Source organism: Leopardus geoffroyi, chromosome C1 (genome assembly GCF_018350155.1).
Source record: "Leopardus geoffroyi isolate Oge1 chromosome C1, O.geoffroyi_Oge1_pat1.0, whole genome shotgun sequence".
NCBI lineage: Eukaryota > Metazoa > Chordata > Mammalia > Carnivora > Felidae > Leopardus > Leopardus geoffroyi.
In genome coordinates, this window is record NC_059328.1 from 193,496,512 (window position 1) to 193,521,385 (window position 24,874).

Below are 24,874 nucleotides of genomic sequence, written 5' to 3' on the forward strand. Positions count from 1 at the left end.
CACCCTCTGGGTCGATGTCCCCCGTCATCCCGTTACCAGGCAAAATATAGGATGTCCAGTTAAATTTGAATTTCAGAGAAACTTCAAGGAATTCATGCAAGATATTCATACTAAAAATATTACTTATTGTTTATCTGAACTTCAAACTTAACCAGGTGTCATGTTTTGTTTGGTTTCGGTTTTGGGGTTTTTTTTGGGGGGGGGGGTTGGGTGTTTGTTTGTTTTTTTTTTTGGTGTTTTTTTTTTTTGTTTTTGTTTTTGTTTTTGTTTTTGTTTTGCTAAATCTGGCAACCTTACCTCCTCAACCTACTCAGGCTAGAACCTCCACCTCCACTATACCAAGACTGGTCTCCACGGGATAGCCTTGGCACACCACCAGGGCTCTGACATTTGTGCCAGGCTACCCCTCTAACGGGGTACCTGTTCTCTCCGTGCAGACTCTGGTACCCCACCCTGGGCCATTCCCCACTCGGCCCCCTACTCCCACAGACACATCTCTTGTTTTGCTCACCCCATGGCTTTAAGACTGAACTGTTGAGGAAGAGAAGAGAAAAGAAGGAAAGGGAATAGAAGAAGAAGCCTGGTTGTATTTTTAAATGTGGTTTATATTCTCCCTATAATAGAAGACTTTATGTGAAGAAATGGCCTGCATTAGAGTTCTCTGGAGAAACAGAACCAATAGGATATGAAATGTGTGAATGTATAGATCATAATATACATCATAGGAATTTGGGGAATTCGAAGAATTGGCTCACGTAACTATGGAGGTCAAGAAGTCCCGTGATCAGTCCTCTGCAAGCCAGAGAACCAGGACAAACAGTGGTATAATTGAGTCTGAGTCTGAAGGCCTGTAAACTGTGTGTAGTGGGTAGGGGTGGGCCTGGTGTAAGTCCTGGAGTCCAAAGGCCTGAGGCCAAGAGCACTCATGGCCAAGGGCAGGTGAACACCTCAGCTCAAAAAGAAAAAGCCAAGAATTTGTTCTTCCTTTGCCTTTTGGTCCCATTCAGTCCCTCTGCAGATTGGATGTTGCCCACCCACACCAGTGAGGATGAATCTCCTTTATGCAGTCTATGGAATCAGATACTGATCTCCTCCAGAGATGCCCTCACAGACACACACAGAATAATGTTTTACCAGCTACGTGGGCATCCTTTAGCTTGGTCATGTTGACACATAAAATTCACCATCACATGGCCTCTATGGGAAATTGATAGCCCCTTTGTCAGTCATTAAGTAGAAAATAAATTATGTTCTTTGAGGATTGCCTGAGGATAGTGAGATTTCAAAAAGTTCAAATGCTGAGAGAAATCCCATTTGAAGGGTGTTCAGTGTCTTATCTTTTGACCTCTTCACCGTTTTTCAGCTCGTCCTTGTCAAAGTGCCTCATGTTTCTATCTTGTGTCTACTCCTGATTTTTATGAGATTTCTGAATAAGGACCTCTACGTGCCGACTCCAGATTTCCCACCCATTCTCACAAGTCCTTGTCTTGGCTTCAATCCTTTGATTGAAACAACAAACAACTGGATGAAACAACATCCAGTATATCTACAAAGTGTGGTCAAGAAATCAATAATTCCACTCACAGTTATTTTCCCGCCAGATTCAGTTGCTCGCCGCTGGGATCCTCAGATGATCCCAGACCAACCCTACGAACATTCCACACCAGCGACCTCTCAGCGCCATGACCTTGCGGATCTGGGTTTCTCATCTTCTCTTGGGGCCGATGCTGTACCACCGTTCCTGTGCCCGGGCATGGGGCAAAGCCGGGGACCTGGCCTGTCTCCTCTCTGCCCATTTTCTGTCACTGACACAGCTACGTTCATCTTTGTACCACAGACCTGTTGCTCACGACCCCTTCCTCTTCCACTCCCTGCTATTTCTTGCTCTTCACACATGGAAGATCCTGGACAGGTCCATCTCTCCAGGCTGAAGCAACATGAAGAGACTTTATGACCTTTTAATTACCGACTTAGCCCTTTTTTTCTTTTAATGTTTATTTATTTTTGAGAGAGAGAGAGAGAGAGACAGAGCAAAGAATCCGAAGCGGGCTCCAGACTCTGAGCTGTCAGCACAGAGCCCAACGCGAGGCTCTAACTCACAAGCCGTGAGGTCATGAACCATCCCCGAAATGGGACGCCCCACCGACTGAACCACACAGGCGCTCCCCTATTTAGCCCTTTGGACTTACCTGTATAGCTTTTACAAAGTTACAGGGCCAAAATCAAAACTCAAGCGTGTTTGGGGCTAAAATAGGAAGCAAAGCAGAAACACTAACTTAGGGAAGCAGCTCTTTTTTCCTAAGTGCTCTCTAGGCTTGTTTTTAAATCTACTCTCAGGCCAACTACGACCATGAATTAAACTGCTATGGTTAGAGCACACATTTCTGATCAAATGAGTCACAAATCCAAGTCAGCCAGTCAAGGCATAATTACGCTCTTTTCTGTGTGTCTCGCCACAAGAAGCAATAAACGACCAAGGGCTATCATGCAACAAAGCTGTTATCAGACTGTGAGAAAAACCCCAGCTATCAGTAGTTACGTTATAGCTGTGCCAGCCTAATAAATTCAGATGCCTCTTGTGTGTCAGAATATTTTCCCATCACAAGTGAGGTACCAAGTAGTGTTTGGCTTTCCAAAGATCTGTCACAGTCGTTTCTACCTTTCCTGCCTGAATCACACTGGTTCATCTGTTGGCACTTAGAAGATTGCGGCCAATGGTTAACACAAGCGGAGGTGGCAAATGTGCTGTTGGCTCATGTGAAAGCCCGTGTGGACTGAGTTCAGGAATAACGAGGGGAAGATTTACGGTGGAAGGGCAGCGATATGAGTGGAAATTCCAGTAGTGGTGGAGCGGAGACACGACGGATCAGAATGAGAGGGTTAGACCCGCCCACTGAGCTACGAGCAAGGAAATCTGGACAGAAGCACCGAACCAATTTCAGGGCTGCAAAGGGAAACTTGTGTCAGGGAAGGTTGCAGGGCAGTGCTAACTTCGGTGCCCTGGCTTTGCCCAGTGGACACCTGGGGGCCTTCAGCCCTGGGCAACTTCTGCAGTGAAATGAGTGATAACAAGCCAACGAGGTGACAGGTGGCAAAAAGAGCTTCCAAAAATCTTGGTGGTGTTCTATCCCCAGCAAGAAACAAGTTTTATGTCTTTTTGAAAAACGTTACTCTCTGTTGAGGTGTCCACGCATTGGAGGAAAACTCATCTTATTGATGCAGATAAAAATCAGAACCTATTGATCAGTTACCCCTGGGTTGTGCTTATGTGTACCCAGCATTCCCCCCCCCCCGCCCCCCGCCTTAAATTTTTCTCCACCAATAAGGAGGACGTGGCTATAAATGCCAGCGATCTCGGGAGCAAGATTGACCACCGGCCTGGAGAAGAGGCACAAGGTGCCCCCATTAAGGTAGGTTTCATTTTCCTTCTATTGGGCTCTTTCCTTCAGCCAGGGTTGAACTCACGGTGAGGGAGGAAGCCCAGTTCACTTCCCTATTACGGTACCTGGGCAGCCACAGCACATACTTTATAAATTATGTTTCATCTGGGTGACACTGCCCTTTGGAATTAATCATAAGAAAAATCCTGGGAAAGATGCAGGAAGTAAATCTAGTTTTCTGCTGGCCATTATGAAGCCTGGTATTTACTTTTTAAGAATTAGTTTGACCATGGTTTGGTGTTGAAGCTGTCTTCAGATGATACTACGAGGGTGGTGGATACAGTCCAGAGAAACTTCTTAGCTTTTTTGCCCACCTCAACACACATAAAGGATGACATTCTTAGAGCATTTCTACCCAGTAAAGAATTTTAAGGAGGGGCGCCTGGGTGGCGCAGTCAGTTAGGCATCCAACTTCTGCTCAGGTCATGATCTCACGGTCTGTGAGCTTGAGCCCCACATCGTGTTCTGTGCTGACAGCTCAGAGCCTGGAGCCTACTTCAGGTTCTGTGTCTCCCTCTCTCTGCCCTCCCTCGCTCGTATTCTGTCTCTCTCTCAAAAATAAATAAACACTAAAAAAATTCTAACAAAAGAATTTAAGGAAATGAAGATCATATTATCATACATGAAGAGCCTGGAATTTATTTTTTTTAACTAATTTATTTATTTTAAGTAATCTCTCCACCCAACGTGGGGCTTGAGCTTAACACCCAAGATCATGAATCGCACACTCTGGGCGCCTGAGTGGCTCAGTCGATTAAGCGTCTGACTTCAGCTCAGGTCATGATCTCATGGCTTGTGAGTTTGAGCCCCGCCTCGGGCTCTGTGCTGACAGCTCAGAGCCTGGAGCCTGCCTCACATTCGGTGTCTCTCTGTCTCTCTCTCCCTCCCCGCCCCTCCTGGCTCACCCTCTGCCCCCCCCCCCCAAAATAAATAAACATTAATAGTAATAATTTTAAAAAGTTGCACACTCAACTGATGAGCCAGCCAGGCTCCTTGAGCCTTGAACTTATTTTAAAAGGTGAAAAATTGGTAAAACGTAGATGCTCTGTTGTTAATGACTAGTCTCTTGTGAGTCTCCTCAAAAGGGACAGCAACACACCGGGTGTGCTAATGATACGGTCTGAGGTGCTCTTCTCCCAAAAACCTCTTGAGGACTTGAAATTTAGCTGAGGCAATTCTTTCCACTCCACACCATAGGATTCCTGAATAAAATGCAATAACCCTAAAAGTGTGTGTGTGTGTGTGTGTGTGTGTGTGTGTGTGGCCTTTGAAAGGAAACAGCCAGGTACCAAAACAAAAGATGGAACTCAAAATGAGAGCAATTGGTATATGAGACAACAAAGAAGTCCCAGGGACACTGTTACCCAGACGTCGGCCCTAATGGCCATGGGCTGGCATTTTAGTGCTATCTTTGTGAAGAGGAAGGCTGTGACTGAGGGCTCATACCAGCTGGGAGCTGGAACCAAGACCTTTGCTGCAGAGCAGAGTCCAGGGAGGGCTGACCGCTCTGTGACAAGAATGTTAGACAGACCACACCCATGGCCTACAGGAAGCTTGTGCCCTGCGTGCTTTGTGTGTAAGAGGGAGTTTCCTTTGAGAAATAGAAACCTGTGCAAAAGTATAAGATCTAAATTTATACTGTCCACATGGTATGGGACTTCCGAGCCCAGAAATTAGTATAAAAGTGGGTGCTGAATGGAATGGAATCCCAGAGAGCCACGCCAGAAGCAAATGCAAAATCTCTCTTTGAGGGCACTTTTGTGACTCAAAGCACATGCAACAACAGAACAAACAATGCATCTTGCTAAAGATATGCTCACAATGAAAAACTACAGACCTCACGAGGAAATGATCCAACAGGAGAGAAAGTCAGGAGACAGTGAATGGGAGAATTAGCACCCCAAGAGCCTGAGAAAATAGATGCTGCAATAAAAACAATCAAGGGATGATAAAATAAGGAAAAGGTGAGATGGTAGGTTGTTTAGTAAAAGAAAGATGTCAGAATACGACAGCACACATATTTGCTATAAAGTCACTAATTCATCGTGGATTATATTGAAACCAAATAATGGAAGGTAAGCTTGAAATGTTTGACCATCATACTTTGGAACAGATTGCCTACAAGGATTATGGAAACTCAATTATGTGACTCTTACAGGATTATATTTAAAACCACCCGATGGGTTTAACTTATATCATAAATGTATAAACTTTTCACTGATTTTGAGTTGCTGTATGAATAAGTTTTGTCTGTAGAAATGTTTTCTAGTTTTTTCATTTTTTCTAATTATCAAAATAAGAAATCTTCATTATTTGAGACAAATTCTGAAAAATGGAAAAGCAAGAGAAAAAAGTAGTCTCACTACCCTGAAACCCGATTAACATGTGAGCATATTCCCTTCCAGTTTTTCATTCTGTTCAATGTATCCTTTTTTTTTTTTTTCAAGATTTTATTTTTTGGGGTCGCCTGGGTGGCTCCGTTGGTTGAGTGTCCGACTTCAGCTCAGGTCATGATCTCATAGTCCGTGAGTTCGAGCCCCGTGTCGGGCTCTGTGCTGACGGCTCAGAGCCTGGAGCCTGCTTCGGATTCTGTGTCTCCCTCTCTCTCTGCCCCTCCCCTGCTCGTGCTCTGTCTCTCTGTCTCTCAAAAACAAAGATTAAAAAAAAAAAGATTTTATTTTTAAGTAATGTCTACACCCAACATGGGGCTCAAACTCACAAGCGTCGCATGCTCTACTGACTGAGCTACCCAGGCACCCCTTCAATGTATCCTTATGGAACTGAACTTATTTTTTATTCCCCTTATTTGATAAATTTTGCATTACAAAAGCATTTCTCCATGTTCTTAAAACACGTTATGAGCATCATTTACATGGTTGCATAATATTTCTTCATGGGTATGCCATTTACTTCATAATTCTGTTATAATTGCCTATTCACATTGTTTCCATGTTGTCTGCAATAAATATCTGTGCATAAATCTTTGTTTATGGGGTTGGTTATGTTCTGAGGCTATAACTGTGTTTTTTAAATCCAGGGACAAGCCTTGATCTTTTATAATTTATGTTTTCAAATGTATTTTATTTCACTTTAACAAAATGTATTGAGTGCCTGCTAGGTGCCATATAATCTTTCCTTATACATTTATTATTGTGTATTTCTTTTCTTTGAAGACTCAAGCATTGTAAGTCAATTTGTGATTATATGAATATAGTGCGTGTGTGTATACCTACATATATATATATAAATAAATAAATATATATATATATATATATATAATACAATAAAATGAGATGATTTCAGGAAGAAGAAATGACGGTGGGTTATTGTGTGAAAGACTCATTTCTGAAGGATCAAAGCAAAGGGACAATTGTGTATATGGTTCAGGAAAATGAAGCACCTCTTTTTCAGGAGAACTATCTCTGGCACAGTGCACCAGCCTGGCCTGGCACCACGGCCGGATTTTTGAAGGTTGCTGTCAAAAGCTGAGGCTGAGAATGTATGTCAAAAAGCAACTTAAGCAAATAGAAATTGCTGCAGCTTCGTACTTCAGTAATTCCTTAAACAATGTTCAATGATAAGGAAGAGGAAACTCAAAATGAATAACAGGAAAAACCACTAAGCGGGTTTTCACCCTGCAAGGATGGTTTCTCCGGTGCTTCCACTTGAACCTTTCAAACACTGGCCCTCACAAGTGGCTTAAAACCCTGTGGAATCAGCACCGGTGAGGCCACGTTCTGACCCCATGTCTTCCAGACGTGGCCACAACACTGCCGGAGGCCTTCTAGGGCTGGTTTCTGAAGACGGCGGCCTCATCTGCCTTTCTTTGCTCTCTGTTTCTTGGGCCAATGCTGGAAGGTGCAGGGAGACCCATGGAGAGGGTGCCGTCCAGTTGTCCACGCCTGTGTGTCTGACGTACAGCATGCTATACTGATCGAGTGTTTCTCCTACGTCAGGACCTGATTAATTGGATTCCCACAAAACATAGACTTTTCCCTCAGAGTCACCAGGCACCTTCAGAAGGCCATACCATCTTTTCCCGTGCAATACAATGGAAAGAGAACGAGCTTGGGAGTCAGGCCCGACCAGGTTTTGAACCCTGAACAATTGGCCTGTGCCTCATTTTCCTCATTTGAAAAATGGGAAAACAATGAGCTCCTCAAGGAGGAATAATTAACCCATGAAGATCACTTGATACAGTGCCTGACACACAAAAGGCTCAAAAAAAAAAAAAATGTAATTTGTGTTGAGCAGCTGCTTAGTAAGGAAGAGATTAAGCTTGGAGACAGACAGTTTAAGTGTTGGCTCTGTCACTTACAGCTGTCTGGCCTTTGGCGGATCACTTCAACTCTGTGCCTTAGTCTCCTCATCCCTAAAATGGGAATAATGAGAGCACCTGCTTTGTGGAGAGTTGTGAAGAATGAATGAGTTAATACGTGTCCAGTGCCCGGCATATAGTAGATTCTCAATAAAAAATCTTAGCCATTCACTAGAATAAGAATTAACAAATTACCTATCTCATAAGGTTGTCAGGAGGTTTATATAAAATAATCCACAAAAGTGCTTAACTAGCAAAGCTTCTAGCTCATATTAAGTACTTGCTTAGAGTTCGATATTACATTAGTGATTATTATTACTACGATTATCGGTATTTCACTATATTAAATAGTTCTGTAATAGAAGACAAAGTTCCACATTTCTAAAAACAGTGATGTGTTAATAGTAATGAATTAGATGCTATTATGAGTTGGTAAAGACAGCATTTTCACATACGGAATTGAAAAAGGTTACAATAATATAATTAAAGAAAATACAAAATGTATTAGCCTTTATGGAAACGTCTTACTTTACTACTTTACAACCCTTTGTAACACAGATTTTTCATGTTTTTCCATCTGAGTTGGTTAAAGATATATTTTTTTCCTTCAACGTAATTTGAGTCAGTCCCCTGGTATTCAGCTAAATTGAACTCCGGTATTTTGGAACAGCGTCTGTTGACACAAATATATTTGGCATCACTGGGGAATTTAAAACTACATACAGACAGTGTCATGATCCCTCAAACTCAAGATGACGGTATTATTATGAAGTATGAGTGTCACTAAGAAGTTTTTTGCTGTCATTTCTCTACTGAACCTAGAGGCACCGTTAGTGTCTGGTTAGCAATGACAATTACAAAGATTAAACCACAGTTTTGCTAACGTTCTTAACAAAGTACACCAGGCACTTTGCTCTTTTGCCCAAGAAAATAGGAATGAGAATCTGGTAAGATACGCAGAAACCTGTATAATTTTTCACTCACCTTCTATCTGATTTTGAGATGACTGTGTAGGGTGAAAATCAATTCCCTTGCTCACTTCATCCCAGAGGCATATCTGATTCTCACTCAACCTGGAAGATGTGGATTCACCCTTGAGATTTTGTTTTGGTCTTGCTTAGATGTTTCCAGTCTAGAAAGTTCCCTGATAGCCAAATTAAACAAAAAAAATCTAAGAATTCAGAAACTGGCTGGCCTAGGAAGAACATTTGTAACTCGGGATCTTCTGCAACAACATTTTATTTTTCTAAGTAAAGAAGTAACATGAGGAGGCCCTACTGCTAAATGACCAGACTTTGTCACCTTGCCTCGGTTTCAGGTTTTCATAAGGCCTTTCAGAGGTCAGGAGAAGCACAGGCCACTTCCATATTAAAGCAAACCAACCAAACCAAAACAAACAGAAGAAGAAGAAGAAAAAGAAAAAGAAATGCCAAAATAGTGTTACAACTTTGGGGTATATTTTAAATGTCAGTATCTAAGAAGTAAACAATTTCAACCCACACATGCACACCCACACACATTCAGTTCAATATAATTATGCTATTCCCAGGATGATTAAGGGAATTATTAGGGGATTTATTAAAAATACTGGTTCAACATTCACGACAGATGTGGCCCAGTAATGAGAAACAGAGATAAGTTGGGAGGAAATGATCTTCTTTCTTCAAACCTACCAATGCTTCTCTGTAAATACTGGTTTAACCGGGTGGCATTGAGGCCCTTTGTGAGAGCAGGGACCCAGGCCAGTGACCCTCCTGGGGTTCCCCTTCTTCAGCCCTGCGGTGTTTGCACTTGGGAATATTCAGCTACCTGTCTTTTTAATGTCAACTCTCATCTGTGGTCAAGTGAACAGATCAGCCCAAGAGTCTGGGCTGAACTGGCACCCTTACTGATGGCATCCATTTGTTTTTTTCCACTTCTATGTGTTTATTGTTCTTGAGAGAGAACAGTTTGATCTCTCGTCTTCATGAAGTGAATAACAGTCAAAATGCAGCCTTCAGCGGGATAAGTATACATTGATAGAGTCAATAGGCCTCGGGGGCTGGTGGAGGACATGGACAGACCTTGAACGGGAGGCAAACATCTGTACATACATTCTTAAAGGAAGCTACTGATGAGGGCTCATGAGACAGGACCCCTCAGGAGCCTAAGAGGAATCTGGAAACTAACAAAAGCTTCCCTGGAGGAGCACGCTGGTCAAAGTTCAGTCCAACTCCTAGCTACTTAACTGCCCCTCTACCCATTACCTCTGATTTTTTTTAAATGTAATTTATTGTCAAATTTTATTCCATACAACACCCGGTGCTCATCCCAACAAGTGCCCTCCTCCATGCCCATCACCCACTTTCCCCTCTCCCCAACCCCCCATCCACCCTCAGTTTGTTCTCAGTATTTAGAGTCTCTTATGGTTTGCCTCCCTCCCTCTCTGAAACTATTTTTTTTCCCATTCCTTCCCCCATGGTCTTCTGTCAAGTTTCTCAAGTTGCACATATGAGTGAAAACATATGGTATCTGTCCTTCTCCGACTGACTTATTTCACTTAGCATAATAGCCTCCAGTTCCATCCATGTTACTGCAAATGGTCAGATTTCATTCTTTGTCACGCCAAGTAGTATTCCATTGTATGTATAAACCACATCTCCTTTAACAGAAGGCGTGAGGCTTCCAAATGGGGCAGAGTAGTCATGACTTCAGTCCCATATCCGACTAACAGACATCGTCTACTTCCCTGAAATTTCACTTGCAGATATCACATAAGGCTTCCATTTCTCCATTCCCTGGGAATGAGGGCATGAGAGGGAGAGAAGCAGGAGAGAAGAGTAAGTTGGAATTCTGGCAGACGGCAGCTGGTGCCAGTGAGCTAGGAAGGCTTGAGTTGGGGTAGAGGGAGCCTGAGGATTGAGAACCTGGGTGTCAGATCCAGCAAGAGGGAGAAGAGATAAGGGAGAGAAAGGGATAGCCACCAGAAGGCCTTGAAATGGGGAAAGAGGTCTTGCTGAATGACCCTGTGGAAGAGGACTCATGGAAAAAGTCTGAGGCTGGTTTAAAATGATGGTTTATCCAGTTTATCAGATAGGGGAGTAGGATGGCCAAGCGGGACGGTGGGGGTACAAAGAGGGCTTAGGACTCAGGGCCAGTGTCCCTGAAGCCTCTCGCTGCAAACCTTTACCATGCTCTGCCACATATTGATTGATGGATAAGAGGGTTCCAAACTTTTTGATACATGGGCTCCCCAAAGGAGCCGAGGACCTTTGTTAAAATATGCTAGGTCCGGGGCGCCTGGGTGGCTCAGTCAGTTAAGTGTCCGACTCTTGATTTGGGCCCCGGTCATGATCTCATGGCTGGCGGGATCAAGCCCCACATCTGGCTGCACGCTGACAGTGCAGAACCTGCTTGGGATTCTCTGTCTCCCTCTCTCTCTGCCCCTCCCCTGCTCGCTCGCCCTCTCTCTCAAAATACAAACATTTTTTTAAAAAGCCAGTTTTTTAACTGCATATATATATATATATATATATATATATATATATATATATTCTAGTGGTTCTCCAGCGGCTGCCTATTTTGCAGACAATATTCTGAAGCCCTTTCTGAGGCCCGCAGGGTGCTCTAGGACCTAGTGGTACCCTTTCACTGCACTCGGACCTCTCTGCACCTGTTAGTTCGCTAGGGCTGCCATAACAAAGTACCCAGCTTGGTAGCTTAAACAACAGAAACTGCTTTTCTCAGAGTTCTAGAGGCTGGAGGTCCCAGATGGTGCCGAGAGGGTTGGCTTTTCCTGAGGCCGTGTGGGGAAAGACCTGTAGCAGGCCCCACTGCTCGGATTATAGGTGACCATCTTCTCCCTGTGTCTTCACGTGGCCTTCCCTCTCTGTATGTCTGTGTCCAAACTTTCTCTTCTTTAACATTTTATTTTCGAGAGACAGAGCGTGAGTGGGGGAGGGGCAGAGAGAGGGGGAGACACAGAATCCAAAGCAGGCTCCGGGCTCCGAGCTGTCAGCACAGAGCCCGACGCGGGGCTCGAACCCACAAACCATGAGACCATGACCTGAGCCAAAGTCAGACGCTTAACCAGCTGAGCCACCTAGGCACCTGAACTTCCTCTTCTTAAAAGGATACCAGTCATTTGGCTTAAGGCTCAACCTAATGATCTTATTTTAACTTATTACCTCTCTAAAGACACTGCCTCCAAATACAGACAGTATTTGTGCCTCACACTTTGAGGTGGTGGGAGTTACGACTTCAACATATGAATTGGGGGAGCAGGGGGCCACGGGGGGGGGGGGTGGAGTTCAGCCCCAAACAGCTTCCTGTCACAGAAGACTCCCCGACACATCCAAAATAGTGTCCCTATTAAGTGACACAGATTGATTCATTTATTTTTTGAAGGTCTCCCTCTATTTATTTATTTATTTATTTATTTATTTATTTATTTATTTATTTTAAGAATGAGTAAAACATTCATGGAAGGTCTCCCTCTATTTAAACGTTAGCCCTAGAGGGACAATTTTTTTGTTTTGTTAACTGACACATCTCCAGTGCCTGGTCACTGCCTGGAGAGTAGCTGGCCTTCAATAAATATTCATGAACCAGTGAATGCATATTATGAAGCTATTGCAAGTTACTCTGCAAAAAAAGCAATGACAGAAAAAGATGTTCACAGCATACTGTTAAGAGAGCACATTAAAAACTACTGTGTCTGTAGCTTAGTTTTATTTTTAAATCATACAGATATAATTTATCCTTTTTAAAAAATGTTTATTTATTTATTTTGAGAGAGAGAGACAGAGAGAGCACATGCACGCATGCCCAGCAGATGGGGAAGGACAGAAAGAGAGGGGGAGAGAGAATCCCAAGGAGGCTCCATGCTGTCAGCACAGAGCTGGACGTGGGTCTTGATATCATGAACCTCGAGATCATGACCTGAGCTGAAATGAAGAGCCAGACTCTTAACCAATTGAACCACCCAGGCGCCCCAAAATATAATGTACCTTTACTAAAATAAAACTTGGAGAGAGATGCAACAAAACGCTAATAGTGGGTGGTTCTTGGGGTAGGATTTTGATTTATTTTGATTTCTCTCCTTTATGTGTATTTTCTTATTTCTTTTCCATGAATATATACTACTTCTATATGAAGAAAAAAGTTACTAAAAGTTAACAGAAGATATTGTGTCATGACTTTTAGCTGAGTGTTAAGAAAAACAAATACATTATTTATCATTTTTGTGGGGAGTGGTGGGATGTACAGCCTGTGGAGTCGGCCGGGTATGGATTCAAGTCCTCACTTGCCACTCTCTAGATCTGTCATCTAGGCATGTCTGTCACACTCACTGAGACTCCGTTCCTCATCTGTAACATGTAGTAATGGTACACAGAAGACTTGGGCTGTCTTTAATCCCAGACTAGAATTGGATTATTCCGTTCTCAGTAATTTGGAAATTTCAGGACACCCAGGATCAGAGGATTTGACTCCCTCCCAGGGATTTGACTCCCTCTATTCCCACCTACAGGTCAGGCCAAGCCGTATCCAGATGCCCCTTCCATTGTTTCTGGGCTAAGGAGAGGTGAGTGAGGCACTTGCCACAGGAGCCCAATTTAAGGGGGCACAAAAACTCGGCAATCAAGATAAATAGTAAATAAGTGGAATGTTTTGAAAAACAAAATTATGTAAGAAACCTGTAATGAACAAACTATCAACAATTTTAGTAAAGATGGGGTACATATTACTGATTTCCCCTTTGTCTCGGGCTCCATGATGGCTCAGTGTTACTGTCTCCAGCCCACAGCCTGAAGGTAGGGAACCCTCAATTATTCAAATCATTATTAATTACCACTTAATTGTAATTAATTATCCAAACTCTCTCTGAGCCTCAGGATTGCCACTGTTCTCTCTGTGACTGTTTGGCCTTGAGTTAAGCCCCTGCAGGGATACCAGGAGGGAACTTGTATTTTTCTGCCCCTGTTTCTTTCTTTCTCCTCTGAAGACACCTAATCACAATTGCTAACTAATCACGGCTTTCTTACTTCACTGAGGACTCTGAGGGGCGAGTGTCTCCCTGTTCTTTTATAGAAACATAAAATGCCAGCAAAGCATGATTTCTACCCAAGATAGTGCTAAGCAGACTTTGCAAACGTTGCACCCCCCCCCCCCATTCTTCTGGGGAAGGGCACAGAGACCTTGGCATACCTTGTTTCAAAAATAGGCAACAGCAAACAGCATGCTTCCTCCATCTACTTCCCAAGAGAAGGGAAAATCCTTATGTAATGGGATCGGATGGGCAGGTCAATGGTACCGTGTGGAGAGTTGCCCTGAGGGGCTTTCGTATTACCACATCCTGAGATTTTTGTGGCTGTACTAGTTTATGCACGTCAAGCCTTCACAGTGTGCGTTCACAGGGCAATTACTAGTTAAACATTGCAACGATAGTAACATTTAAAGTCTTGTTTTCAGGCAGTGGCTTTATTTTACACTGGACACTTCATTTGCTGAAACTGTAGATACTAAGTTGCGCTACCGAAGTAATCGCTAGAAAGATATGAGGTTTTTAGCATGTAGATTTTAGGAATTTTCTCCTATTGCTCCTATATTTGATTTAAGGTAAACGCTATTGTCAAACATACAACTCGAAACATCACAAAAGGAATGTAACCAATGGCACATTTGTTTCTGAAGGCGCCTGCAGAAATCCCCATTCTTTCTCAGTACTAAAACACTCGAGAGACCAAGGGAGGAAGGGGATTACTTAGATGCCAGGCAGTGCAGAAAGATTTGCTCACAGAAAATTTAACATAATCTTGCTGGGGTTTTTTTTTCTTCAGTTTATTTACTTATGTATTTTGAGCGAGTGCAAGCTGGGGAGGGACAGAGTAGGGTGAGAGAGAGAGAATTCCAAGCAGGCTCCACACTGTCAGCACAGAGCCCGTTGCGGGGCTCCATCTCACGAACTGCGAGGTCATGACCTGAGTCGAAATCAAGAGTCAGATGCTTAACCGACTGAGCCACCCAGGCGCCCCGTAAATTTAACGTAATCCATTGTAAGGTGATGTTCTGGATGAACTTCCTAACTTCCAGTAAAGGAACTGGCTTTGAAGGGTTTTTTTTTTGTTTTAATTGAAGGAATGTTGCTCACCACACCTCTCCCTTCCTCCCCCGTATTTTTATATTAAATAGTGTTTACCAGAGAAGTGAAACGTGCTGGGATTTATACCTGTGTCCGGGAAAAGGTCTGACTGCTAGGAGAGAGCCATGCTGGGAGGCACATCCAACCAGTCCCAGACGCTCCGGCCTTGGCAGGCCAGGCCCCCCATGTGTGAGTGAAGAAGCAGGCTTGTGAGTCATGACACCCAGAAGCAGGGGGAGCCCGGCTGACGGGTCAGAACCGCTGCTTCAGACCTGTGGCCCCAGATGAGCCTTCCTGCCCAGCCCCGGTTGCTAGACGCGCTCCAGCTAAGGCCGCAGTGGTCCTGGAGCAGGGATGCCCAGGTCCCACTGTGACCTGCCTGCCTTCCTCACCCACGCACTTGAGAGGATTATAAAATAGCCGCCGTTTTCAAATATGCTATCAGGGAACAGAAACTAGACACAGAGGCACAGAGGAGAAAACTAGAGAGGACTGAAAAGTAAGGAATCGTTACAGTCGTTCTTGAATTGTGATTTTTGGTGCTCTCGACTCAACTTTTTCATTCACGCACCCATTCATTCAAGAAAAGCGTGTGGGACAGTGGCAAGCCAGGCTTCATACTTAGCGCCGGGGATACAAACACCTAAATAAAATAGCTCTGTCTTCAGAGAGTGCCTGGTTTAATGGGGAGGAGGGGGAGGGTTCAAATAAGAAAACAGTATCATACATGCATACATACATGCAATTATCATACATACATAACAATCATCATATGATACAAGGCTGTGTCACGGTAGAGATTTGCAGAAGGTACTAATTGCAGTGCAGATGCAGAATTATACAGCCTTAAGGAAGTCAAAGAAGCTTGGCAGCCAAGCTCCGCTTGGTAGAAGCCTCAAAGAATGAGTAGAGGTTTATCAAATGGTCCAGATGGGCCAGCTCTAACACTGTGGCTACAAAGAACAGGGCAGATCGGGTTTGGGCACTGGCTTCAGCTGTTTTCAGGGGGCTTTTTTGTTTTGTTTTGTTTTGCCTCTTCTGGACAAAGCACTGACTATATAACTAGAGTATTTTTTTCCCCCAGAGGAGCATTCTATGTTATCTGTATAGTAAATAGAACTGAGCAGAAACAGCTCATGGGGTGTGTGGCATTACTCAAAGAATCATCCTTATAGAAACCAAGGCTGCTCAGCAGAGGGGCCAAGGCCCTAGTCCCCCCAAAATGCAATTTAAATTGTTCATTTTTTAAGTGCTATTCAAATGTGTCTCTCTCTTGTGAAAAAACTTATTTATTTATTTTGAGCGAGCAAGAGAGAGAGAGAGAGAGAGAGAGAGAGAATCCCAAGCAGGCTCTGCACCATCAGTGCGGCTCGGGGCTGGCAATGGGGCTCGAATTCACAAACTGTGAGCTCATAAACTGAGCTGAAATCTAGAGTCAGATGCTTCACCAGTTGAGGCACCCAGGTACCCCCAAACGTGTCTCTTAAGACAAATTTCCTGGCCCCTACATCAATCCAGTTTGCTATCCTAATCCCTTCTGATAGAAGAATTCTAGGGGCGCCTGGGTGGATCAGTCGGTTAAGCGTCCGACTTCAGCTCAGGTCATGATCTCGCAGCTTGTGGGTTTGAGCCCCGCGTCAGGCTCTGTACCAACAGCTTGGAGCCTGGAGCCTGCTTCGGATTCTGTGTCTCCCTCTCTGTCTGCACCCTCCTCCACTCGAGCTCTCTCTCTCTCTCAAAAATAAATAAATGTTACAATTTGAAAAACATTCTAGAGGTAGTACAGGGTGGATCTCACACTGTGGGGATAAAAATTGATTTGTCTCCACAACAGGCAATGGACTCATCATGAGGAAAAGATCATGCCCTAAAATCTGTGAGTTTTGTTTCCAGGGAACAAACTTGGTTATAAAGACTTCTTTAAACTTTTCCCTGCTGTCAGGTTTAATGAGACTCCTCTTCCTACAGTGTTTCTAATATCAGCTTGATTTTAGGAGGCTGCTGTCAAAAAGGCTACCAGAAGAAACCGAGGGAACACGTGAAATCATTGCAAGAAAAAGGTTCTAACTTCAGTAAACCAATTTGGCCGAGGATTCCATTTTAAGAGTAAAATTGACACATCTTAAAAGCACCAAGATACCACTCAAGTGAAACAAGTGGAAATAGCAAAGCATGGAGATGCCGAGGGAAGGAGTATTGGCAGGATTGGGTAAAAAGCAACTGAAAGCATGTAACGTATTTATTCATACTCTGCCTTGTTCCAAAGTGGATTTGGCAGTGAGTTTGTCTCCGGGGCAAGTGTGGAGGGCAGTTCCCTCCTGAAACTAGTGGAGCGCAGATCACAGGCGGTTGGTTACAGCCTTTGGAGCTAGGGGTAGAGCCGCATCTGCTGTAGAAAACCAGGATCCTGAACGGAGCACTCGGCCGGAGAGAAAGGCTCTTCCAGCCCTACCGGAAGGTGATCTGAGGAAGCACCGGCTGTGGGCTAAGATTTTAGATTTCCTATAGCACTTAGACAAATGCAACTGGAAGCAAATAAACCAGAGAACGGCAGAGAGGAGAAAAGGCTCCAGGAAGGGCAAAAAGAAACTCCCAGTCTCTTAAAACTGCAGGCCCTTCCTAGAACTTGTCTTAGCGCCCTAATGTTCGGAGTTGTAATCACAGTGGACATGTGGGGCCAGAACTACGTGTCCAATGAACATGAACTGCCCTTAATGGAATGCCAAACTAACACATTTTTAATTTTTTTCAGAGCATCAATTCAAATTAACATTCTTATCTCGACTGACTCACTGGACAGAAAGACACCTGCAGGCTATGAGAAGAGAGAAGGTAGAAGAACTGTTCAGAAGGTGTAGAAAGAGTCAGATGGAAGAGGCACTGGATAGATTACTTAAATATGAATGCCAGCACTATCAAATGCCCTACTTGCTTAAAGATACCGATTATAATTTTCCAAACTCAGAAGTGAGAAAAGTCCCGTCGTTCCACATCAAATCAGGTCTAATAATAATTCTTAACATTTTTGTTCACATATGCCGTTGAGAATATGGTGATAAGGGGAGACTCTGCCCAAAGAAACCCTACCTATTACTTACACACAAAATCGTATTCTATATGACCAACTAGTCACAATACTCAAGATGGAATCCAATTAGTCACAATACACATATAATATGCAATCCTAATCACCTGACCACCATAAAATCTTTCTTGTATCTGAGGTAGTTTATTCTATAGTTTAAGCCTCTCTCCACTTTTTTTGTCCTTTTAGCTTAAGGTCACTATAGAACTCTTTGCATAAGTTTCCATATATGCTTGCAAAGGGATATGAAATTGTATTATGATCTTCCTTGCTTTAAGCTGAGACTTCTCTAATCTTACCTTAAGATTGTAGGGTAGAGTTAGCATCCAATGCCCAGTTATTCCCTACGCATTAGTTCCTCAGCTATATGACTACATTTTCTGATCCTTTCGTAGAGCTGTGTGTGGACATATGGCTAAGCTTGAAGTCAGTGATATGTAAGTTCTATGCTATATGCATCTTCTTAAAAATCTCCATTCCCTTCCTCCACCCTACTGTTTGGAATAAAGATTCAGTAGTTATTCCTGGGCCATGATTTTGAGGTGTGATGGACAACACTGCTTGTTGACTCTTTTATTGGAAGATACGTTTCATGAGAACAGGAACCTTGTTTATCTTGGTCAAAACAACATCTTCTGTACCTAAAAAGTATGTGGCATGTGGTAACAGCTTAGGTATTGAATGAATAAAATGAATGAATGGGCTTATTCCGAACCCATGTAAAACACTAATCACAAGATATATCCCAAGAGATAATTCAGCCATCAGCAGCCATATGCAAGGTCTCAGGTTATATCACAGAGTCAAACTCTTGCTTAATTCAAATCACATTACTATTCTTTGCTTCCCTTTTCTCCATCATTGAGGATGGTTTTTTCTTAATGTACCCCTTAACCATACATCTCCCTCTAACTGCTACTGCATGTCTATTCTCAGCCAAAATGTTTAGGAAAAGAAGCTCTCAGTTGGGGTCTTCACTTTCTCAACTCCTATTCATTTCTTTGCCCACTGCCGGCCACCGGGCTCACAACACATCCCCAATCACCCAGTTGCCATAACCCATGGCATTTGTAGTTTTCCCACACTTGACTCTTCAGGGAATTGCTTATTGCTGCCTACTGACCAGGCACTGTTCTAGATGCAGCCATTGCAGATATGAGAGGCAGATGTGACCCCCCTGCCCCCCACACACCTCATGGAACTCACCCGATCAATCAGTCTTTTCTGATTAGTGCTCAGGTCCTTGGACTTCACTGCTCACCTTTGCAGGTTTCACTTAAATGCCACTTAAATCTATTCACCTAGTCTGCCTTTTTAAAAAATCTTTAAAATTATACACATCTTCTCAAGACAATCACTTCTGTACCCATGGCTTCATTACTTTCTATATGTTCTAATGACAATACAATTGTAAATAGTTTTTCATTTAACAGTTTTATTTTACATAAAATGCACCATTTATTAAAACCATAGATTCCAGGCTGTTCTATGAAAGTAACCACCAGGAAATGTTATATTCTCAGCATGTCAACTTTAGGAAATCTCCCCAATTACTTTTTGGGGGGTTTAATATGTGTGTAATTTTTGAAAATGTAACTTGGGATATCACAAAACAGACATAGTCAAAAGAGCTATAGACCCAACTTTCCCCCGGAGAGCTCCATTTGGATGTTCCACTTCATAGGGTAAAGATTATCTTCCTCCTCAAACCTATTCCTCTTTCTGTGTTCTCTCTCTGGGAAAAAGTCACCGCTCTCTATCCGGTCCTCAAAGCCAGAATCCTAGCAGCCATTTCTGCCTCCCCTCTTCACTTCTCCCTCCATACCCAGTCATCAAGTATTTCAATTCTACCTCCCCGAAGATCTCAAGTCCTTTCCCCCCACTTCAGTCACTGCCACTGCCTTCTCTCCTAGTTGAACATAAAGTCTCTGAATTGGTCTTGCATCTTTCAGTCCTTACTGTTGGGAGTGACCTCATGACAAACCATCTGATAGTGACACGCCAGCTTCCTATTACTCAATCGTCTTGTGTTTCCAGGGTAAAAATCCATCCTCTTTCCCCCAACATGTACTTTGGGGTCAGTTAGATCTAGGTTTGAACCCCAGGTACAAGCACTTTCCAGCAGCGTGACCTCAGACAATTGGACTCTCTGAGCCTTTGTTTTGTCATCCCTGAGAGCTCACTGAGGGCCCGAAGGTTTCCCACATGCAGTGACGGGCACATGGGAGAGAATGTTGAGTGAAGGGAAAACATTTACAAATCTACACTAAAAAAAAAATTGTCCTCCCTTAAATAAATATCCTGATATACAGTGTCACTTCCTCTCAAGTTTTACTTCTACCTTTATTTTCTGGTAATCACAATAAGGTGCCTGTGGGGATCCACAATATCTGGGCTCAGATCCTGGCCCCACACCTGAGCAATCACTTGGCCTTGGGAATGTTAATTCGTCTCACTTTCTTCCCTAAAATCTGTGAAAGGATTGTTGTCGAGGGTTAAACGGGTACCTACCTAACTTGGAATGGGGTTGGGCGCGCTATTAGCTAAGCACTACCCAAATGTTAACTATCATTATCATCATCTCCATCAGGTCAGGACCGTGCCACCTCACTCTGTGGGTCTCAATTTTGTATGAGAAAATCGTGCTTTATGGGTTGTTGGCCAAAGAAGGGAAATCTGGAAACTCCTGCCATCAAAGGGGGAAGCAGAGGGGAGAAAAGCGAGTCGGTGAAACCCAGCGTTTCCGGGCCGGGAGGGACGAGTTCGTTCCTTATTTTAGTGAGAAAGAAGTGAAGGGTGACGTGTCCTCGGGTCTCATTCAAGACACAAAGCCACAGCGCTCTACTGAGAGGAGGACCAGGGCTCCGGGGGTTGCTGTGGTCAAGTTGCAGGCGAAAACTAACGTTTGGAAGGCAAGAGAGGAGGAGCGTTTAGTTACAAAAACGGTTCAACAATTCGGGGGGAACTAAGTTCGGTGGCCGATCAAATGAGTCAGCTGTCACACCCGGTGAAATCGAGTTGCTAACGGAATCGGGTCTTTACTAACGAGACTTTCTATAACGCCCACCGACCCGGGACGGCTTAGAGTAACTAATGCCCGGTGCGCTTCCCACGGGACCGGAAAGCTCCGGGCTGCGCGAGATGAATGGAAACCGGGGTCTGCGGCGCGCCGCGCGGGGGGCGGAGCAGCCGCGGGGCGGGGCGGGGGCGGGGCACTGCGAGTCACGTGCCTCCGCTCCGAGGCGGGCGCGTGGAGGGAACTCTGGGTGTGATTGGTCCCTCGTAACCAGGTGACCGCAGAATGTGTTCCGGTTGGCAGGCGCCAGCCAGGCCAGCGGACGGCAGTCGGGAGGTGGTGGCGGAAGGAGGAGGAGCTCCGACCGCGCTCTCTGCCGGCAGTGGCTGCGCCTCTCAGCGCTTGTCGGGTCCCCACCCCTTTTAAATAAGCCGGGCTGGTCGCCGCCCTCACAGACTAGTTGGCTCGGGGGAGGCGGCGGCGGCGGCGGCGGCGCGGCGGCGGGGGTGCGGCCGGGGCCGGAGCCCTGCCCGGGGCCCGGCGGCGGGGCGTACCGGCGGGCAGCGGGCGAGGCCGCGCCTGCATGCGCGGCACAGCCCCGGCGTAGCCCGGGGCTGCCGGTGCCGACCGCGCCATTGTTGGGGGAGGGGGCAGCTGCTGAGCGCCGCGGAGTCGGGGGCGAGCGCAGGCAAGGAGTGGAGGCGCCCCATGGGGAACACGCTGACCTGTTGCGTGTCCCCCAATGCCAGCCCCAAGGTGGGCCGGCGCACGGGGCCGGTGGAGGCAAACTACGAGTCTGAGATCTACGAGGCGGCGGCCGGGGACGCGGTGGCAGTAGCCCCGGCGCCTGCTGCCGTGGAGCCCGCCGAGTTGGATTTCGGAGCCGGCGAGGGCCACCACCTGCAGCACATCAGCGACCGGGAGATGCCCGAAGGTGAGGAGGAGGCGGGGCCCTCTTGTCCCTCTCGGGGGCCGGTGCTGTCCGCTCTCTGGCGGACCGCTGGCCTGCGCCGCCCCCGGGGTCCCCCGGGACCGAGCCGCCGCCTCGGGCTCCTTCCTGCCCGGAGCGGGCTTTCTCAGGGCTGGGCGCCGGGGATGAAGGCTGGCTCTGCCTGACGTCCCCATCCTTTCTTCTTTCCCCGTCGTGTCCGGCCAGTTTCTCTCCCTCTTCCCTGCCCGAACGCCTAGTTCTTTCCCGTATTCCCGTTTCCCAGCGCGGCCTGAGACCGTCCAGTCCGCAGCCCTTTCCTGTTTGGGGGTCTCCTGGACGTCTCCGGAGACTTTATAAAGACTCTTTTGGTATACGCGCTCCCCTTTCTCGGTGGAAATGTAAATACCCCAACTTGGGAGTATCCACCTCATCTGCCTATCCTTACTTAAGTAAAGGGACCCAGTAAGGGCCTGATGGTACCCTTCCTCCTACCATTAAGGTAGACACGCGGGACGATTCAGACGAATTGTAGGAAATTCAAAATAGAGATTGGCCTGCGGAAGTCTATGCGGTGTTCTTAAGTAGGCTGTTTCCAGTAGCCTCGATGGAAACTGCCTAATTCTAACTATAGTTTGAAGACGGAAGGAAAAGGTTGGCAGAAGAGACTTGAACTCATTGTGAACAGTGTGAAATGTTACTGCCAGGGCTGCGAGAATATAGTTTTTTGTTTCTTGTTTTTCTTTTACTGAACGGAGAACCCAGGGAGTTTAAAATTCCCACTTTGGCACAGAAGTGTCTTCTGCCCTATCTCAGTGATTTAACAGACTTAACTTACATGCTGCCAGTTCTAAAAATGAGCGGGGCAGTGGTTCATGAGGTTATTGGTAGAAAGTTTCCAAAGAGAAAAAAACATAAATTTAGACCTTAATTTGTAACATAAACGTTTGGCAGTGAAAGTGTCAGATCTTGTACAGAATGTTTGTCTCCATGGCTCCCTCTCCTTCCTCCCCCCTCCTGCCAATAGAATCCTGTTCAACTTTAAGAATGTTGGGGTAAAAGTTCTTCAGACTAAACGGTTGGGGGAGGGGGGAGGGCAAAGAGGAAGTGTTTGATTTTTGCCTCTGGAATTTTGGAAAGGGAGGACTAGGTAAAAATAATTCTGAGTAACAGCGTGGCTCTTTAATAACCATGTGGCTCTTTAATGAGTCTTATGTTCTTTGAAGTAGAAAACATTGTATCATAAAGATGTTAAAGCCCCATTAGCCCATTCGTTTCATTTAAATGCCACAGCTTATAGAGGAAATGTCTTACAGCTCTTTTTCTACTTAAACTTCAGCGGGGCTCTTAAGAATTATAATAATTAAGCCTGTGGATTCACCCATATGAGGGACATGGCTTTGTAATGGGGAAGTACTGCTTTTTCAGAACATTCAAATATTGTAGAAGAATGAACAAATTAAATGAATTAATTGGATGTTTAAACACAAAGCATGTGAATACTTGTGAAAACTTCTATTCTGCTTGGTGTTGAAAGGTAAGCTTCTGAGTGATTTTACAAACTAGTTAGTAGATGGGTAGTGTTGGATGAGAGACCAAATGGGACCTTTACATAATTCTTTTAAGATTTACAGCACATTTTCATGTCAATCTCATTTGGCCCTTCCGACTACAAATAAGCCTGCAGGTATTCTCCCCATGTTGCTAATGAGGAAAGAGAGACCCAGAGATGGGCAGTGACTGTGTAACACAACTACTAAACAGAAGAGACTGACATGGAGGTGACAGATTGCTGGGTTCAGCTCTTGTACAGCTCTCATAGTCAGCTCTCACCTTATTTATACATAAGGTAGACCTCTCCCAATGTAGTCATCATGATTGTTTCCATTCAAGGTTGATTGTTCACAACTCAAAGCAACTTTTACCTCTCTCCTGTCTGTACATTCATTACAATAGGTAAGACTAGATAAAAGTGGAAGCCATGAGCCTAGATTAACCTGTCAGGGAAACGGGTTGATGCATTTTAAAGAGTTTGTTCTGGTGACCTCAAATTGAAGCCAGGAATACGCTGGACAGAGGAACATTAGGAAAAGCAGATGAGAAGGATGACTGGGAGGCTTAGTCGGTTAAGCATCTGACTCTTGGTTTTAGCTCAGGTCATGATCTCATGGTTTGTGAGTTCGAGCCTCACATAGGGCTCTGTGCTGACAGTGTAGAACCTGCTTGGGATTCTCTCTCTCTCCCTCTCTCTCCGTTCCTCCCCTGCTTGTGCCCCCTCCCTCTCAAATAAGCTTAAAAAAAAAAGAAAAGCTGATGAGGTAAGGTACCTTAAGCATAGGACTGTAAGGAGTATTAAACCAAAAAAGTTAAAGAAAAAAGTTTGTAAGTATAGAATTTACCCTTTATGTTTAACGTGATAGTTAAAATTTCATTTCAATTTGTCTTAAAATTTTCTTTGAAATTCAATAAAGTGATAAGAGAACTCCCAATTTCAGCATTTGCCTATTAGATTTCCATAGAAACAAGGTCAGAACACTAACTCTAAAGTGCAGGCACATTGAAAGTTTGCTTTTAATGTCTTTATTTCAGAAAATTTTATATCAGTTTCCCTGGAAACTAAGAAATACCTACTTAGATATAAAGCATTTTGGCTTTTCTATGATGAAGAATTTATTTACTTCATTTCTTAGAAGTCATCCATAGATAATGCTGTGCCTTGTTTTTCTCAAACATTTCAGAAAAATGTGATTTCTTCAAACCTTTTCAAAGAGATATTCTAAGAACCTAGCATAGATTTCAGATAGACTCAAAAAGAATTTTTCTAGGTGCACCTGGGTGGCTCAGTCGGCTAAGCATCCCACTCTTGGTTTCTGCTCAGGTCATGCTCTCGTGGTTTGTGAGTTCGAGCCCTGCTTTGGGCTCTGTGCTGGTAGTGCAGAGCCTGCTTGGGATTCTCTCTCTTTCTGC

The 24,874-nt window shown here is 44.6% G+C and overlaps 2 protein-coding genes and 1 long non-coding RNA gene across 5 annotated transcripts in view; 2 read left to right on the forward strand and 1 right to left on the reverse strand.

The window, feature by feature from the left end:
• LOC123596933 overlaps window positions 1-1,968 on the forward strand; it is a 48,037-nt gene extending 46,069 nt beyond the window's left edge. Inside the window, exon 4 of the mRNA XM_045475149.1 lies at window positions 1,602-1,968. Coding sequence (XP_045331105.1) covers window positions 1,602-1,954 — 353 coding nt within the window. The 3' untranslated portion in view covers window positions 1,955-1,968. The remainder of the gene's footprint in view (window positions 1-1,601) is intronic.
• A 15,137-nt stretch (window positions 1,969-17,105) lies between these two features.
• LOC123596903 lies at window positions 17,106-20,271 on the reverse strand. Its single transcript, XR_006711879.1, has 2 exons — window positions 19,170-20,271; window positions 17,106-17,363 (listed from the first exon to the last, which is right to left on the reverse strand). It is a non-coding gene; the product is annotated as an uncharacterized LOC123596903 (long non-coding RNA).
• A 1,042-nt stretch (window positions 20,272-21,313) lies between these two features.
• CCNYL1 (cyclin Y like 1) overlaps window positions 21,314-24,874 on the forward strand; it is a 36,526-nt gene continuing 32,965 nt past the window's right edge. The window contains exon 1 of one of the 3 annotated variants that reach the window (XM_045480975.1): window positions 21,314-21,913. In XM_045480975.1, the coding sequence (XP_045336931.1) occupies window positions 21,688-21,913 (226 nt within the window). In that variant the 5' untranslated portion in view covers window positions 21,314-21,687. The remainder of the gene's footprint in view (window positions 21,914-24,874) is intronic. The other 2 variants (XM_045480973.1, XM_045480972.1) reach the window with 2 other exon arrangements.